General features: G+C 30.8%; 1 protein-coding gene across 3 annotated transcripts; it reads left to right on the top strand.

The window, feature by feature from the left end:
• The first annotated feature begins 13367 nt into the window (after positions 1–13367).
• LOC130945318 (acyl-protein thioesterase 1-like) lies at positions 13368–17728 on the top strand. Of its 3 annotated transcripts, none has more exons than XM_057874051.1 (10): positions 13368–13504; positions 14144–14235; positions 14427–14547; positions 15503–15539; positions 15639–15708; positions 15911–16015; positions 16428–16578; positions 16668–16750; positions 17055–17148; positions 17323–17728. In XM_057874051.1, exons 2-10 carry the CDS (start codon positions 14205–14207, stop codon positions 17411–17413), a joined length of 783 nt encoding a protein of 260 aa, XP_057730034.1. In that variant the 5' UTR covers positions 13368–13504; positions 14144–14204; the 3' UTR covers positions 17414–17728. The 3 variants fall into 3 exon arrangements, with proteins under 3 accessions (XP_057730034.1, XP_057730035.1, XP_057730033.1); XM_057874052.1 differs by lacking the exon at positions 13368–13504 and adding an exon at positions 13681–13702; XM_057874050.1 differs by lacking the exon at positions 13368–13504 and adding an exon at positions 13747–13921.
• The last annotated feature ends 172 nt before the right edge of the window (positions 17729–17900 follow it).

Raw genomic sequence — 17900 nt, forward strand, 5'->3', positions numbered from 1 at the left:
CATTTCTTTTTTTCAAATTTTTTTTTCTATAAGTTAAAATTTTTTTTTTCAGAAAGTATCCGAAATTCAATAGATGAATAACTAATTCGTTGTATTATATTTAAGTTTTATTTAAAGATTTGTCTTTAGTCAATAATTTATTATATATATAATTGTTTTTAGTTGTTCTTGTTGGATTTTATTTATTAAGTTATTCAATAATGTAGAATAATATATCATCTTATTCCTATGGTCGCATCACAGCAACAACGCGTAATAACTTTATCAAGTCACTGTTCCACAACTTTTTCAAGTTTCAACCCTAGAGAACGAACTAGAACACCGACTTAATTAATTTAATTTAGTTTAATCATCAACCGCAACGTATATGAGTAACGTCAACCTTCATGAACCTTAAAAATAAAATATAAATACTTCAATAGTAGTGTCTGAACTTGTGTCATTTAGCATGGAGAATATCTGCTATAACGTTATTTAATAGTTTTAATTTTAAACCACTGAATGAAGATGCCCGACAAACACTATTTTTAAATATTTTCACACAGTTCCGAGATAGCGATCATATTATTATTAAGCTATATATGTAACACATTTAGCCTACCTAGAAACATTATATTATGGCTGGTTACCTTTCTAGGACGTACTTTTATTTGTTTATAATATATATATATATATATATATATATATATCTTTTATCTCCTATATGCTTCATTATTTTATAAATACTAATGTATTAATAATTAAAATATAATAAATGCTTTATATGCTAATTAATAAATTTTGAATTCAAATTTTAAAAATAATAAAAAATACTTTATTGATATATATAATAATAAAGGCCATTTTAAAAAAAAAGGTATAGCAAACTCTTTCTAATTCCTATTATGTACAACAGATATATCTGTTATTAAACAGTTATATATATATATATATATATATATATATATATATATATATATATAATAATAATAATAATAACTTGCTTTCTTAATATTATTTTTACTTATTTTGGGATTAAAATAAAGTAAAAAAATTACGTACAATTATTTTTATGTAAAATTGATAATTAAAATTATTAGATAATAATTAATTAAATTATTTAATAATTTTTAAATATTAATTTCACATAATGATAATTATATGTGAATTTTCACTTTTAAATAATTTTTTTTAATGAGAATTAGAAAATAAACGTCAAATTCCTGTAAATAACGAAAAGTTTACCTATACACATATGACAAAACATTGATTCATAAATAAAATATTGTACGTTGATTCATAAATAAAGTATTGAAATGAGAATATCTTTGTTTGCTGTATGCCAACGAATAATTGAGATAAAATTTGAATTTCCTTAGCTAGCTAGCTTGGTGCTACTATATCAACTTAATAGATTCTCTCCTTTTGCAGATTGTGGCTCTAGGCAAGAGTTGACTACTAAAAACGAGTAAAATTTAAGATTATAAACTTTATATTTCATAAAATCGGAGGAATGTTCATAATGTAATATATAACTTCAACTCAACACCCTTCCTAGCAAAGGCGGCAAGCGATTGATTGATGAGTAGTCTATACTTTAATAATAATTAATCTTTTATGTATTCTATTTGAAATGGTACTTTTGTATATGATATTTAGTTCTTGATCTTCATTATTTGCTAAATAATTTTAATTTTATTATCATTGCTAAAAAAAAAGAAAAGAATATATATATATATATATATATATATATATATATATATATATATATATAAAAATACCACGGCTTATTCTTAAATATTTTTTACTAAGTAATAAATAATGTATTTTTTGTTAATTAAATAAATTTATTTTTCATTTATTATCTTTTATATACATGGTTAAAATTTAAGATTTAGAAATTAAAATTTAATTAGGATTTAATTTTAAAATTTAGAATTTAGTGAGAGTGTTTTACTTTTTTTTTCTCTTATTTTTTAATCTTTAATAATAGCAATTTAATTTTCAAAGAGCCTTATACTCTTTACTTTTTTTTGAAGCATAATTTTTTCCTTTACATACATAAAAGCAGAGCACAATAAATATGAAAACAGTTGTGCAAGTTATATTTTAACTACATTTTTGTTTACATATAGCAGTATATGATTATATGTTATGCATGTTAAAAAAATCAATTATACAACCATAATTAAAAAATTAGTTATCAATTCAATCATTCGTATAAATTAATATTAAAATATAAAATATCAATTAAAAATATTAAAACAAAAAGTATATTTATATATAAATATATAGTAACTAATTTTTTATATATACATAATATTTTTATAAAATATTTTACACATAATAGTATGTAGAAATTTAATTTTATTTATTATTACTATTATTTAAGGAGTAAATCTAAAGTGAGAGTGTGAGACCGTAAAATATATATATTCACAATTAAACTAATAAATGTATCATTCATTAAATAATTTAGTGGTAAATTTTTTAATTATTTTTTAGATGAGTTGACTTCATAATAATGTTTGTTAATAACAATCTCAATTTGAGTCTTGAGATATCTAGATACGGCCACCAATTAATAATTACAAACTTTTTGGATGTAGATGTATGTAGTAGGTCAAAATTGCGTTTTAATTTTTTAAATATTTAATTATTTTGTTGCTTTTTATAATTTTATCAAAATTTTAATTAAGTCTCTATATTTTTTAATTAAATTTTTAAATTATTTTTAATTTTATAATTAGGTCTTTTTCATATAAAAACGTTAAAATTAACAAATATTTTTCCCAAAATTTATACGATCAAAGATCTACTTGGATTTGTTGTGTTAAGATTTGTTGTGACCCTGATAGAGGTTTTTGTGAATCCTAATTTTTAATTCTATTCTTTCTTTGTGATCTTAATCACTAAGAGTTCAGATTTTTTCCAAACATTATGAATGAACAGTAAGATTTTGTCCTTCTTTAATATTATAATTCTCTTCCATAACTCCTTCCTATGGCATTACTTAAGTCCTGAGATTAGAGTTATACAGAATCCAGATTTATTTGGAATAGAAGAGGAGGAGATTGTAATATTGGAGGTGGAGAACGAATGTGAGAAAAATAGTCGAAATGTGCTCTAAAAGTTCAATAGGGAGGTTAATGGCGAATAGAGAGCTTAGCGGAGGGACAATGAAGGGAGGTTTCGGAATGATCTGGAATCAACATGAGGGATTTAGAGTCAAAGTGTATGGAAAAAATATATTCTAATTTTTCTTTTCTAAGAAAGCATATGTGATAAGGGTGGAAAGGAGATCTCCATGGCCGTTTAAGAATTATATGATTCACCTTAGAAGATGGGCTAGGTATGAAAGTGAACCAGAAAGACTTTACTCGAATTCTAGTATGGATCCAAAAGTATGAATCCAAATGTGGGGATTATCTGAATTTTGTAAAACAATAACAGCGGCTCAGAGGATTGGTCAAAAGTTGGAGGAGATAATGGAGGAGGCTAATAAATTTGCCATGAGAGGCAAGGAGGACCATATTATGAAAATAAGGGTTAATATGGATGTGACTAAAATACTACGTCAATCAATAAAAGTAGCTAATTCGGATAATGCAGTTTTTGAAATTATGCTGAAGTATGAAAAATTGGGGATCATTTGTGGTTTTTGTGGTTATATTTAGGGGTATGTTCATGGATCGGATTCGATCCGCATATCCGCGATATTTACCCGAATCTAATTCGAAAATTGCGGATATAGATTCGATCTGCAAGACTATCGGATCAGATTGCAAATTTTGCGTAGGTATCCGCATATCGCAAAAATAAAGAAATAAATAAGTAAATATTCTTTTTATGTTTTATTTCAACTAATAATTATTATATATGTTGTATTATTTTAATTTATTATTTAAGAAAAGTATGTTTAATATTATTTTAAGAGTAAACATATTTAAAAGAATAGAAAAAATGAATTTTATTCATATTTTTTAATAAAAATAAGATTTTTATAATATTTTTTGTGTTTTGCGGATATATCCGATATCCAATATCTGATCCGCAAATGTGCAGATCGGATCGAATTAGATCCAAGCTTAAAAACTGCGGATATTAGATCCGATGATTTTAGTGCGAATCGAATCGAAATTTTGGCCATATCCGATCTGATCTGCGTTCACCCCAAGTTATATTGGGCACGAAACAAGAAACTGCGGAGAGTGCCTGGAATTGTCTGACAATCAGCAGGATATTAAAGAGAGGTGGAGTAAAGAGCTGAAAGCAGACTAGATCGGGTGGAGATTGGAAGAGCAAAAGGAGAATTCATGTAACGACCCAAATTCTAGCACGTCATGACCAATGCTAGCCGCCAGGTGCTACTACACGGCTTTTTCTAGAGACTCCAGACATTATATTAAATATATACATATGAGCCTGTAGTGCTAATCGAGACCGCGTGTCAGATATATAGATATAATAGAATAGGTAATAATTAGATAGATAATATCTACATGAAGCATAGAAAATACATAAAAACGAATCATAAATGCCCGAAGGCTCGTTTAGTACATCATAATTCACACCGCATTACGTCGTTGCTTATTCATGAAAATATTTACGGACTCCATATTTATACTAACAGGCTTCGACTCACAAGAGTCACCCTAGTTTAGGACCCGTTCTAACTTGTTTTTATAGATATTTGCAAAAGCACCTAGCCCTCTAAAACTCTATACTGAGCGAGGGCAAAGACTACTACTACTATTACTACTACTAGTAGTATTATAACTACTGCTGATCACTGATCCCTGGTAGCTAAAGAAACACAGAAGTGCTGTGTGAAAGTAAAAGAAGTCACTCTGACTCTCCGGTAATGCTACTGCTGCTCGCTAGTCCCAAGGTTGAAAACTCAAAGAAGATCTCGTTGGTTTGCATCTACAGAACGGGGAAGTAAGGGGTGAGAACCTAAGGTTCCCAGCAGGGTACTACACAGAAAAATCTAAGGGGTTCCGCAGTCTAAGTCTAAGGCTTCTACAGTTAGGTCGGTAAGTCACACAAACAAGGACAACTATAAGTATATAGCAGAATAGTAAACGAGCACAAAATACAAGAAGCATGGATAAAACACAATCACAGACACAAATAAGCAATCACAAACATAGATAATGCAGCAACCAAGTATGATGCATGCCTGGTCCTATGCAGGCCATGAGCTCATGCGTCGTTTGACTACCCGCAACCCGACGTTACCGAGTCCTAAATATGGTTTCCCAATTGCGTCCGTCCATGCATACATGTCGATGTGGTTAAGCATACCACCAGTCCGTGACAACAGGCAATCGTCGCAAAACTTGACACCATAATATACGCACAAAGGGAAAACATAGTTTTAGCAGTTAGTGGGTAATACCCGCCTCTAGATAACTTCTAGCACCTTAGGGTTTACAATTCTTTTTTCGCGGCACATCTCAATAAACTTTATCTCTAAGGGACTTCTCTCTCCCCTTCTTTTTAAATAAAACTTGTGCCTAGTCTCTGCTCTTTAAATCTCAACCTTTGTCACATTTACTATTTTACTTTAGTACTTTTATATATTTTCAACTTTTCCATTTTGTACGTGACTTCTCTTTTACCGTTTTCTTTAGGCTTTTAGTGACGCTTTCACCACTAGTGTTATTACTTTATCATTCTCCTTTCATATTTTTACTAAAAGACCTTTTTACCTTCCATTAAGTTAATTAATAATTTTCTATAATTTGACTTTATATCTAAATTTACTAATATGCCCCCTAAGTACTCTAATTTTACTGTTTAACCTGATTTAACATCAAAATGTTACCGGTTTAATCATAATATTTTTTTATGACCAAATTATCTATAATAACTTTAATTAATACCAATTCTACCCTTAGGAACCTAAAAGATTATTTTACCCTTTATTAATTTACTTACTTATTCTAGTTACCGCTTTTTATCGTTTTACTTCTAACCTTTACTAAAACTTTTATTTAGGCCCGAAACTTTATTGTAATTATATTTTTGACCCAATTAATTTATATAATTACTAATTTATATTTGATGACTCTAAGTTCATAATTTTACTTATCTTTCAATTAAAGTACATTTTTAACCCTCTTTTTATCCAAAAATGACCATAACACCCTTTTTACTTTTACACCTTTGTTTCATAGGATTAAAATCAGTTTTCTAACCTCTTTTTAACCCTTATACATGTGCCTTTCATGATCATTTAATGGCTGAATTTTCAGGGGTGCAGTTTTTATTTTTATCCACTTTTAGTGACTTTTAAAGCTTAAAACTTAAACCTCAAGTGCTCCAAATAATTTCAGTGGTTTCATATAATTTCCAGAGGTAAATAACTTCATATATCACTCAAATAACAGTCCAAAATAAGAGAAGCATCACTAAATTTTCAAAATTAAGAATCAAGCACAAAATTACCAAAAAGTGGCTCATATAAACACCGAAAACAAGCACAAACATATTCTAACTAATCCTAACTCTTACTTCTTATGTAATTCATTTAGTAAATCTTTCACACACTAGAAAACATACACACAATGTCAGAAACACATGTGGTGGTGGTGAGTTTCGTTTTTGGCCTAAAGTGTCGCAAAAATGTCGAAATTCAACCGCTTTGAGCTCGAATCTCTCTAACTCCTTAGGCGTGATCCATGGGTACATCAAGAGGAGTTATCTATATATAAAAGAGAGTAGGAATTCATCATATCTACTGTTTTAAAAATAGAAAAGAAAAGGAGAAAGAACATGGATTTACCTAGCCGAAATTTCGGTATAAACACAAGGATTAGCGAAAACAGGCAACAGTTTGTGCTTGTATGGTTTGAGTCCTTGAAGAACACATGAAGAACAATGAAAGAAGAGTTGTAATAGGGACTGGAGCACATAGAACAAGTGCAAGAATTTTCTGTCTTTCCCTCTCAAGAATTCGGTCAAAAGAGTGTAAAAATGTGTAAAGCATTTTGTGAATTTTGTGGCCAATGCTTCCTTAAATAAAAAATCAAAGTCTTACTGAATTTATGGTGGTAAAAGTGGGTGAAATTTTTGTAGCCAAAGGATGGGCTTCAATGAATAAGGGGCGTGAAAACGAGAAAGCCTGGTCAACGCTTGCGTGTCGAGCTTATCCAGAGTTAACCGTAGTTAGTTACTTAAGGTTAAAAACAGAGCAGAGAGAGGTGAAAGGCAGAGCTAGTCTTGGCCCAGAGACTGAGAAGGAGAGACAAGTTACTTAGGTGTCAAGTAAGAAGATTTTGAGTCTCTAGGGGTCGTTTGCAGAATATTAGTCAGAAATTCAGTTCGGAGTAAATTTTACCGTGTGGTAAAATAATTAATGGCTAATATTTATTATTAAAGGATTAAATCATGAATGGATGACTAATATAAATCTTGAGACATATTTAGTTGGGTAGAAATTATTTTGACCATTGATTATGAGGTTTTCGGTTACTAGAGTTTTTCTCGACGCACACAAAACTGTCACTAAAAGTGAATTCCCAACTCAAAAAGTCTCCAGTGAGAAAAATAAACCAATAGTAAGCTAATATTTATTATTTACTAGTCAAACTTGGCTTAGGAGATTAATTACCCTCATAAAGTCAATTTTGACCTTATTAATGACATTTTTCTATTTTATTTTTTATTTTTTCTTTTTCTTTAATTTTCATTTTTTTATTACCGTTGGGTCAGCCTTACTATTTCTTATCGGACCGTGGTTCGAGATTTTGCAAAATAAATTTAAAAAAATCAGAAAAGTCTGTTTACCAAAAATCGGGTTCTTACAATTCACACCTAAATTCACGTGGAAAGGAAACAAGCTTCTCTCAACCTCACAATAAACCTACACCAGTAAGCCTTCTAAAAACCCTTTCTAACCTATCATTCAATGACCATTACCCCAACTATATTCATAATCCATCAAATTCTCAAATACACCTAAACCAAACTAACATTTTAAAACCATCAGCTCAGTATCATAATTCAAATCCGTTGAAAAACCAAAACATTATTCCATACACTATATCAGAACCAGTTTCAGGAGGTATGAAGGGTTTGATTCAGAGAGAAGAAGTAAGGGTGTTTCACATAGGCAGCACAGAGAGAAGTATTAAAAGAAGTAGTAAACAACCAAAAATCAAACATTTGGCGAGAAATATGGAAGTGACAAAGGTAGGGAGTAAGATTGTTGGTGTTAAGCGAAATTCGGAACAGCAAGATGAGTATTTTAAGGAATAAGACTCTATTTCATCTACTGAATTTTATTCTGAAGAGTTTTAGGGTGCCATCCCAAAAGCGGCACCCCAAGGTCCATGAAGATGATGAAGTGAAACTCCCGGTGTTTGAAAAAATTCTTGACAGTTCATAACATCAAAGGGTTATGTAGGACCCATTCTCACGAAGTGGTATTCTTATACGAGACCAAAAATACTTCTTTGTTTGTGGAAAAATAAGGTAGAAAAGTTGGTTCTTAGAGATTTTATTGTGTTGAACTAAGAGGAATAGCGAGAGGGCTAGTATTAATATAGAAGGACGATGAAGATATTAATATTATTCAGCATATTAATTTTTTTATTCATTTCACATGGAGAGACAATGTGCAGAACCGAAGTTTGGAGATTTTTGGAGTACATTTGCATAAAAAGGAGGCCCAACGAAACGTTCAATATAATCAGATCTTAAATATACTAGAAATAGCTGGAGAAAATATTTTGATTATTGGTGATTTTAATGCTATCTCAGCCTTTAGTGAAAAAAAGGAGGAAGAATAAAATCTATATCTTCTATTCAAGCTTTTCAAGACTTTATTAATGGAGGCAGCCTGATTGATCTTGGATATGAAGGTAGTATGTTCACTTGGAGTAATAAACAGGTAGAAGTTAACCTTATTAGAGAGAGATTGGATAGATATTTGGCCTCCATTCAGTGAAAACAAAATTACCCAAATAGCTCAGTTGTGCACTTAGATGACACAGGATTTAATCATAGACCGCTTCTGATTTCTTCGAATAGAGCAGGATTTAAAACAAAGAGGAGGTTCAGATTTCAGGAAAGATAGTGTCACAGCAAAGAAGCTAGTCATGTGGTGGTAAATTCATAGCATATGGAGGTTGAAGGTTCTCCGATGTTTATATTGTTCAGCAAGCTTAAACAATGTAAACACAATTTGGTTGCATGGCAGAAAAATTCGTCTACTAACTCAAAAAAAACATTGCTTAATTAACCTCAAAGCTGAATGTAGAGAAGGATAAAGGTGCGGAGTCTGACACCACTATGATTTGGATCTTAGAGGAGAAACTAGAAGATGAATATGAGAGGGAAAAAAGATTTTGGAAAGGAAAGGCCAGGGTGCAATGGTTTCATTAGGGTGATAAGAATACAAAGTTCTTTCATGCCAAATTTCGTATGCAGAGCAGCAAAAATAAATTGCACAGGCTGAAAAGTGATTTGGGTGAGGTTGGTACTAATGCAGAACAAATAGCTAGTATTGCGTAGCAATATTTTTAAAACCTATTTACTACTTCTAACCCAAAAGAACCGACTGAGGAGCTAGAGGGGTTGAATAGAAGGGTAGATAACAATACCAATCAAATTCTAACTAGACCAGTCTCGGATCAAGAAATCAAAGATGCAATTTTTTCTATTAATCCTCTCTCGACACCTGAAGAGGACGAATTCACTATAAAATTCTATCAGTTTTTCTGGAACACTATTAAAAGGGATGTTCTCAATGCTGTTCATAGCTTCTTTGAGGGAGAAAAGATGCTCAGAGCCTTCAATCATACGCACATATGTTTAATTTCTAAAGTCCCCAACATTAGCAAGATGAACCAGGTGAGGCCTATTAGTCTTAGTACTATTTTTTATAAAATTATCTCTAAAATTCTGGTGCATAGATTACAACATACTATGAACAGAATCATTAGTGATAATCAAAATGTGTTTATAAAGGGCCGACTTATTAGTGATAATGTATTGATTGCTCACAAATTTATGCACTTCTTGAAGAATAAGAGGTTTGGGGATGAAGAACTAGCGTTGAAAGTAGATATGAGCAAAGCTTATGACCGGGTTGAATGAAAATTCGTTTGGGCTATTATTAAAAAATTGGGTTTTTTGTAGAAGGTGGGTGGAGTAGATGAAGAAATGTGTAACGACTGTTTCCTACTCTGTTGCTGTGAAAGGACAACCTTATGGTTACTTTAAGCCATGTAGGGGATTGTGACAAGACGATCCCCTTTCTCCCTATCTATTTTTATTTTGTGCATAGGGACTCTCCCATCTGCTCTACAGAGGAGAACAGAAGAATGAGATCACTGGAATACGTTTGAACTACAAATGTCCTTACATTACTCATATAATTTTTGCAGATAACTCAATTATATTCAGTAAGGCAACACCCCAAGTATGTGCTAACATAGCCCAAATTCTATAATCTTATAGTGATGAAGTGAGTGGACAAGTGGTTAATCTATAAAAGTGATCCTTATTTTTCAGTAAAAATACTATTCCAGAAACCCGAGATACTTTATCTGATATTCTCAACATTTTCCATGTTGGGAACCAAGATAAGTACTTGGGTCTGCCTTCAGTGATACAGAGATCGAAAAAGGCAACCTTCAATTATATTAAGGATCGGGTGGCGAAGAAATTACAGCATTAAAAAAAATCTCCCTTATCAGCTAGCGGTAGAGAAACATTGATTAAAGTCATAGCCATTGCCATTCCGATATATACGTTGGGGTGTTTCAAGCTGCTTGGGATTCTTATAGAGGACATACAACGTATGATAATGAGATTCTGGTAGGGACAAAAGGAGAATGAAAGAATACAATACTAAATTGGTTGGGATATAATCTGTAGACCTCAAACTCAGGGGATTAAATTTCAAGGATTTAAAAACCTTTAACCTAGCTATGCTAGGAAAACAAGGCTAGAGAATCATCTCTTGACCTCACTCGCTATTGGACAAAGTGCTAAAAAGTTAAAAAATTTGTTAACAGAATGTTCCACGATCCACCGAAATCACTACCAGAAATTTGTTAATAGAAACAAATGTGGAGAGCTCTCTGGAAGATCCAATGCCCTCCCAAAGATAAAAATTTTCTCTGGCGTGCTCTTCACAATGGTCTTCCAGTGTAATGGAATTTAAACTGCCAATTTCCAACAGCTTCGCTACAATGCCCTAGATACCCAAATTCTTCTAAATCGGTGACCCATTGCTTGGCTTCATGCTCTCAATCAAGACAAGTATGATGTTTGGCAAGGATCCAACCATCATAAATAGCAGGAGATGACGATATATTCTAAAAATGGTGGGTGCATGTGAGTGGAAGGATGATAGGAGAAGAGGGAGAAAACAAAAAAATAGCAAATGCAACTTTCATCCTTTGACAAATCTAGAAAGTGTGTAATATGAAGATTTTCGTAGACAAGAGCTTCTCTCCTTTTGAAATTTTCTCCATAGCAGAGATAAGATGGAAGAGAAATTTGCTGCAAGAACACTATATTAATGAAGCAACTATTGAATTCTTAGTCTCGATTATTTTAAAGTACGTAATGTGAGAATGTCCTATTTTGTTTTGTTTTGTTTTTATTGTATTGTCCAAAGTTGGAACATCTCCTATTTGTTGCTTAATTCTTACAATCAATAATATTATATTCTATCTTTGTAAAAAAAAAAAATTAATTAAATTTTTAATTGTGAATAATTTTAATTTATAAAAAAATATACAACAATTCTAATATATTTTATACTAAAAAATCTAATTATAAAATTAACAACACCTCTCTGCAAAAGGCAGATTACTATTTTGTAACAATCAGTTTATTTTTTTCCTTCTTTACTAGATGTGTATTGTATTTTACAGATCTATAAACTTGTAAGTCTACATCTATGTATAACACACCATACACCTATATATTTGAATCACACCACTTTTACTCCATTATTAAATTAATTTCTGTAAATAGACACCGGACACTAGTAAAAAAAAACTAAAAATAGTAAAAATAAAAACGCAAACGCTTGACGCATGGTGTGGTGTGAAACCAACTTCTTCTTTTTTCCTTTCTTCTTCTTTTTGATTTTCTTAAATTAATGGGAAAAGAGATAACCCACCGGTGTTCTCGATTTCTGAAACATACAAAAGTAAATGAACTTTCTTCTAAAGGAAAAAAAAGGACGCGGAAAAAGAGTAAATGAATTTTATTAGTGTACTTTGATATGATAGCATATTGGTGAGTAGTGTTTTTTCAATTGATAAAATTTTAATAGAAAATTGCATGAATAGATATAGTTATTTTATGAAAATTTATAGTATTAAAATTTTTCCAAATTTTATTAATATTAATCACAAAATATAAAAAAATCTTTTACAGAGGATGTTTTATATATACAAAAAATATTTATGTGGATACAAAAACATGTGCTATATGTATATATACTATTTATTCTTTTTATAACTGTAAATCTATTTGATTATAAATATAAATTTGATTAAATTAGATTTTAGTTATGAAGTTTTATTATAATTGTAACTCTATTTTAACATTTTTATACATATTTTCTTAATAAAAGTCTAAAAAATGCAAAAGGAATTACTTAGAGTTACAAAATAAATAAATTCTGAAAAGATTATAATTTATTTAATTTGTTAAAGTATCTACACAGCAGTGATAGAACTTTGACAAATCTAATTAAATTTGAAAATTTTAAATTGTTATTTTTAAAAATTGAATTATATTTCATTTAAATTTTAAATTTAAAAAACATCATAATCTAAATTAAATTCTATCCGAATTTTAAATAAAAAATTTTGTAATTTTTTTATTTTTTCAAATTCAAATAAATAAATTTGATCTAAATTATAATAATTTGATTATAAAATAAATTTAAATTGATACATATAAATTACAATGTTTTAAATAAAATTGAATTAAATTAAAAAATAAAATCAAATTAAAATAATCTAAATCATAATAAATGATATAATTTTACTTTTTAAATTGGTTCAAATCCTATTGTAAACATAGTCATATGATTTTGAATATAAATATTGCCATTGCAAATGAAATAAGTAATAAAAAAATACAAATATTTTTTTAAAATATATAAATAAATAATCGATATATTTTATTTATTATAAAAAAAAATCCGTTACCCTGTTAGTAATTTCATGTCTCATGTGTAAACAAAGGGCATTATAGTAAATAAAATTTGTAATGAAACAAGAGATTGATGCTGATGCTGCGGTTTTGTGTTGTGTTGTGTTGTGTTGTGAGTACTATGAACTATGAAGTGTTAAGTGTTAAGTGTGAAGTGTGAAGTGTGAAGAGACAAAGTAAAAAGTGCAGACACAAAGCTGTGGGAACGAAACCAAACCAAGACAAAAAAAATCAAAGTGATGAGGTGAAGTGAAAGAGAAAAGAAAAAAAAAAAAAACCCTTATGCTTTTTTGGGTTTGTTTCCCTTTCCCACCAGCTTGAAGTGTTTAAGGTTGGTGCAAAGAACAAAACTTTACTCTCCCTTCTTATGTTCATTCATTCATATTTTCTTTTTCTCTTATTTTATTATTTTTTTCTTTATATAAAAAGAAAAAAAAATATCTAGGCAAGTTCATACCATAGATTATGAAGGACACTTCATTTTCCACAAGTGAAAAGTTCAAATTTTCAACTTCATTTTGCTTTAACGGTATATATAGCACACCATTTATGGAAGATTGGCAAATGGGCATTAAAAAAAAGAAAAAAAAATGGTTTTTTTAGCTGCCAAATATTCTTCTTGTTGTTATAGTTGATGTTGCTTTACTTCAATTTCCACGGGCATTGATTCTCCAATGTTATTCTCTTTGTGCATTACATTTGGCTACATAGTTTTTCATTTTTTGCTGTGGATTCTAGCTCATAAAGAGTTGAGACTTTTATTTTATTTTATTTTTATTCTTATCTAGTTTTGTATCTCCTTTTATTAGGTGCCTTTCACTTTCTGTCAATTTCTAGGAGGGTTCAGCTTCATAGCCTTTGATGCAGATTCATTGATATTATCATTATTATTATTATTTTGCTTTATTGTCACCCTCCCATTTGGGTATAAATAGGGATTGCTTATGTTTGTGATCTACATTCATTACAGAAGTTCATCATCTTAAGCATTTTGTGGCAGTGACATTAGCATTTTTGAGATTATAGAGAATATGAGCTACAACAGCACCTCAATGAGTTCTGGTTAGTTTTTTTTTTTGTCTTTTCCATTGCCCTAATTTCACTACATTTATTTGCTTCTGACATTTTCTTTAAGGATTTAATATGTATGAACATTTAGTGCTGCATTAGTGAAATGAATCATCCAAAAGAATGAATTTAATTGGACGACCATGTAAAAGAATTTCGAAAACTAAAATGTCTTTTGTTTTTAGGTGGTGGAAATGGAGCTGGTAGAAGGAATTTCGAGTTCGGAAGGACTCATGTAGTTAGGCCTAAAGGGAGGCACCAAGCAACTATAGTTTGGCTACATGGCCTCGGTGATAATGGCTCGAGGTTTGTTTTTCGCTACTTTCAATATCTTAACCTTATGCAATTACTACAGTTTTAGTGATGTATGCTCTTTCCTTACTTGGCTTTCAAATATCGATTACATCATCAATGACATGGATTTTGTGGAAGAGTTTTTCTCAGGACAAAAAATACGGAAACATTAGAGTATCGAAACCTCTTGGAGAAAGAGACAGGCAAAATGTTTCTGTCTCTACTATCTCAGTGTCTCTGTATTTTTTGTCCTAAGACATGTGCAAATGACTGTCCTTGTCAATGTGCATGGCTCAACAGTTTGGAGTTAATGGTGTTTGGAATTTTAATCATTTGAATAAGTTTGGTGACACTTTTTCAGTGGAAACTCTAGTGGATACCCTCTGCCTTGTGCTAGAGAATATGCCTTCAATAAGAATGCTGTGTTTGTTTTCTTCTAATTAAATTTAACATCTCTAAGGGAATGTCAAAATCTTGTCCTATTCTGATGTGAGAAGTTTGGTTATTAAATAAGTTCCATTTGCTCTTTTTACAAAAGGCTCTGTCCAACAAAAAGTTATTATTAAAAATCTTTTCTAAAAGAAAACAAGTATTCTTCTTCTTGATGAAAGTTTTCAGTAAAGGAAACCTTGACTCTGAGATTAGAAATATTAGAGAATGGGACCACTACTTCACCATCTATGTTGTTTCCAAAACATAGTTAGGCATAGAAATTCTAATCGCCATTTTATTAATACGCGGTCCCAAAATTAGGTAGGAGGTTAATATAATTTTAATGTGTAACTTGAAGGAAACTTTATCATAGTTTCAAGTGTCATTTTTTTTTTTTTACTTGCAGAACATGTAGCCTGCAGCTTGTTCTATTACTGTTATTTATTTATTTTGTACTTTATCTTGTTTCTATGCATAGTTGAAAAGTTTGAAAATTTCTTCGAATTAGTAATTTGGAATTTGTGTTGTTTTGCAGCTGGTCCCAAATATTTGAAACTCTTCCTCTTCCAAATGTAAGAATAAACATAAGTACATCATTAATGTAATATATTTGGAAAACATGTTTGTTTGATAAGTAGAGGCCATTTATTCTTTTGAAACTTATGCTGCAGATTAAATGGATTTGCCCGACTGCTCCTACGCGACCTCTAGCCCTGTTCGGTGGATTTCCTTACAGTGCTTGTAAGATTTGGTGCTAAAAAAATTCAACATAATTCACTTGAAAACATCATTTGTTCCTTTATGGTTTTTCCATTTTGTTTTGGCTGCAAGATTTGCTTTCTACACTTCATTGTTGACATTAATAAAATTCCTTGCATGCATACTGTATGTTCGATGTTGTAACTGTCGAGAATGGTCTAATTTGTTGAGGAATCTCTACCAGGGTTCGATGTTGGGGAGATTTCGGAAAATGCTGCAGATGATTTGGAGGGATTAGATGCTTCTGCTGCACATGTTGCCAACCTTCTGTCGACCGAGCCTCCAAATAGTAGGTTTTCCAAGATCACAATTTATACCGATATTGCAACTGCCATAACGTTTTCACTTGATTATATGGTTCACTGGTTAACTCAATATATGAAATAGTTAAACACCCTTATGGCTAGATTTATGAATTGCACTCATGGTAATGAAGAATGAAAGAAGATGGTTTGCTGGTATTAGAGGACTATTCAGTGAAATTATCAACAAGATTTTGAGATTATGAAAGTAATCATAATAATTAATGTGTCTTTGCTTATGCATCTTTAATTTTATGCTACCAGAGTCTACAAGAAATTGTTTAGAGCAAAGTCAAATGCTACATTTAGAATTCTAAACATGGGACTGTTGTTAAATGTTAACAAATCCAAGTTGCTTGTAATTTTACTTAAAAATGCTACTGCTGGCTGAATGTACAGTCAAACTCGGTATCGGGGGCTTCAGTATGGGTGCTGCAACTGCACTTCATTCAGCTGTCTGCCATGTTTCGGGGCGCTACGCGAACGGAAACATTTACCCTATCAACTTAAGTGCAATTGTTTCATTAAGTGGCTGGCTTCCTTGCTCAAGGTTTGGTTTCTATGCCACTCATAATTTCCTTTTCTTTATGCTGATATGAACTGTTCTGAAGTTTTTTTTCCCCTCTTTAACTGACACAGTGCCTTGAGAAATCGGATTGAAGGATCACGCGATGGCATAAGGCGTGCAGCGTCGTTGCCCTTGTTTCTCTGCCATGGCAGAGGTATTCATACCTGCTATTGTTACTTTTTTTTTTCCCTTTCTACTAATTTAGGATATAAAAGTGTTAATTATTTTGTTCATTTAAATTGATGTATATGAAAGTTGAGATACTAGTTTGGTTGAACTTCTTTTGGACTGAATTTGACTGAATTTTTTAAATCAACCATTTTAACATTTTCATTTTGGTTGAACATCTAAAACAAGTGTTCATTATTTGATTACGTATTCATCAAGTTTTGTCTAAAAAAGGGTTGACTTTCATACCTGATGATATCACTAAAACTATATCGTATTCTTTTTCGCAGGGGACGATGTGGTTGCATATGAACTCGGAGAGAAATCCGCAGGGGCCTTAAGTGCGGCCGGATTCCGGAATCTTATATTTAGGAGCTATAATGGGTAATAGCTTTATTCTGTAAAAGGCTATCATATTTAAGGTTTAGGTTTATAATTTAGGATATAAGGTCAATGTTTTATGATTTTGAGTCTAGATTTATTCTGTAAAAGGCTATCATATAAAGTTGGTTACCTAGCATTACTGGAATAATAATATGGTGTTTGTTTGGTGTGCAGGTTGGGTCACTATACAGTTCCTGAAGAGACTGATGAAGTTTGTAGCTGGTTAACTGCAAATTTGGGACTTGAGGGGTTTAGGTTCAACTAGAGAACAATGCTTTTTTAGGGTAATGGAAGAGGCACTATAGAATAGATAGTGGTGTTTTGGGGGTATATTGGTAATTTGGTATAGCTGCTTCATCTCTCTCATGTACTAAATAAACAAAGTTTCTATATTTGTCTTATAGGATTGGATTACTACTATGTTTCTAGATTTGGGGTTTTGGGAAATTATGCTTTGGTTGGGGGGTATATGGATAATTTCCTATACACCAAGTAAATTTTGTTTATTTCATTTTAGGATGGATAATATACATAAGTTGTTTTCTGTATTCCTGTACTAAATAAAGTAAAATTTTGATTATTTTTTTATTCTCCTTAGCTACCTTCCTTTTTCTTTTCTTGAAAATTAACCCATACCAGGTTTGACCAACTATTTGCAAATTAAAGCAATTTTTTTCAGGGAGACTATAAATTGTTATTTATATGGAATTTATTTTCAAGTTTGTTCACTATACCTACATGTATACATTTTC

The sequence above is a fragment of the Arachis stenosperma genome, chromosome 8 (assembly GCF_014773155.1).
Source record: "Arachis stenosperma cultivar V10309 chromosome 8, arast.V10309.gnm1.PFL2, whole genome shotgun sequence".
Lineage (NCBI taxonomy): Eukaryota > Viridiplantae > Streptophyta > Magnoliopsida > Fabales > Fabaceae > Arachis > Arachis stenosperma.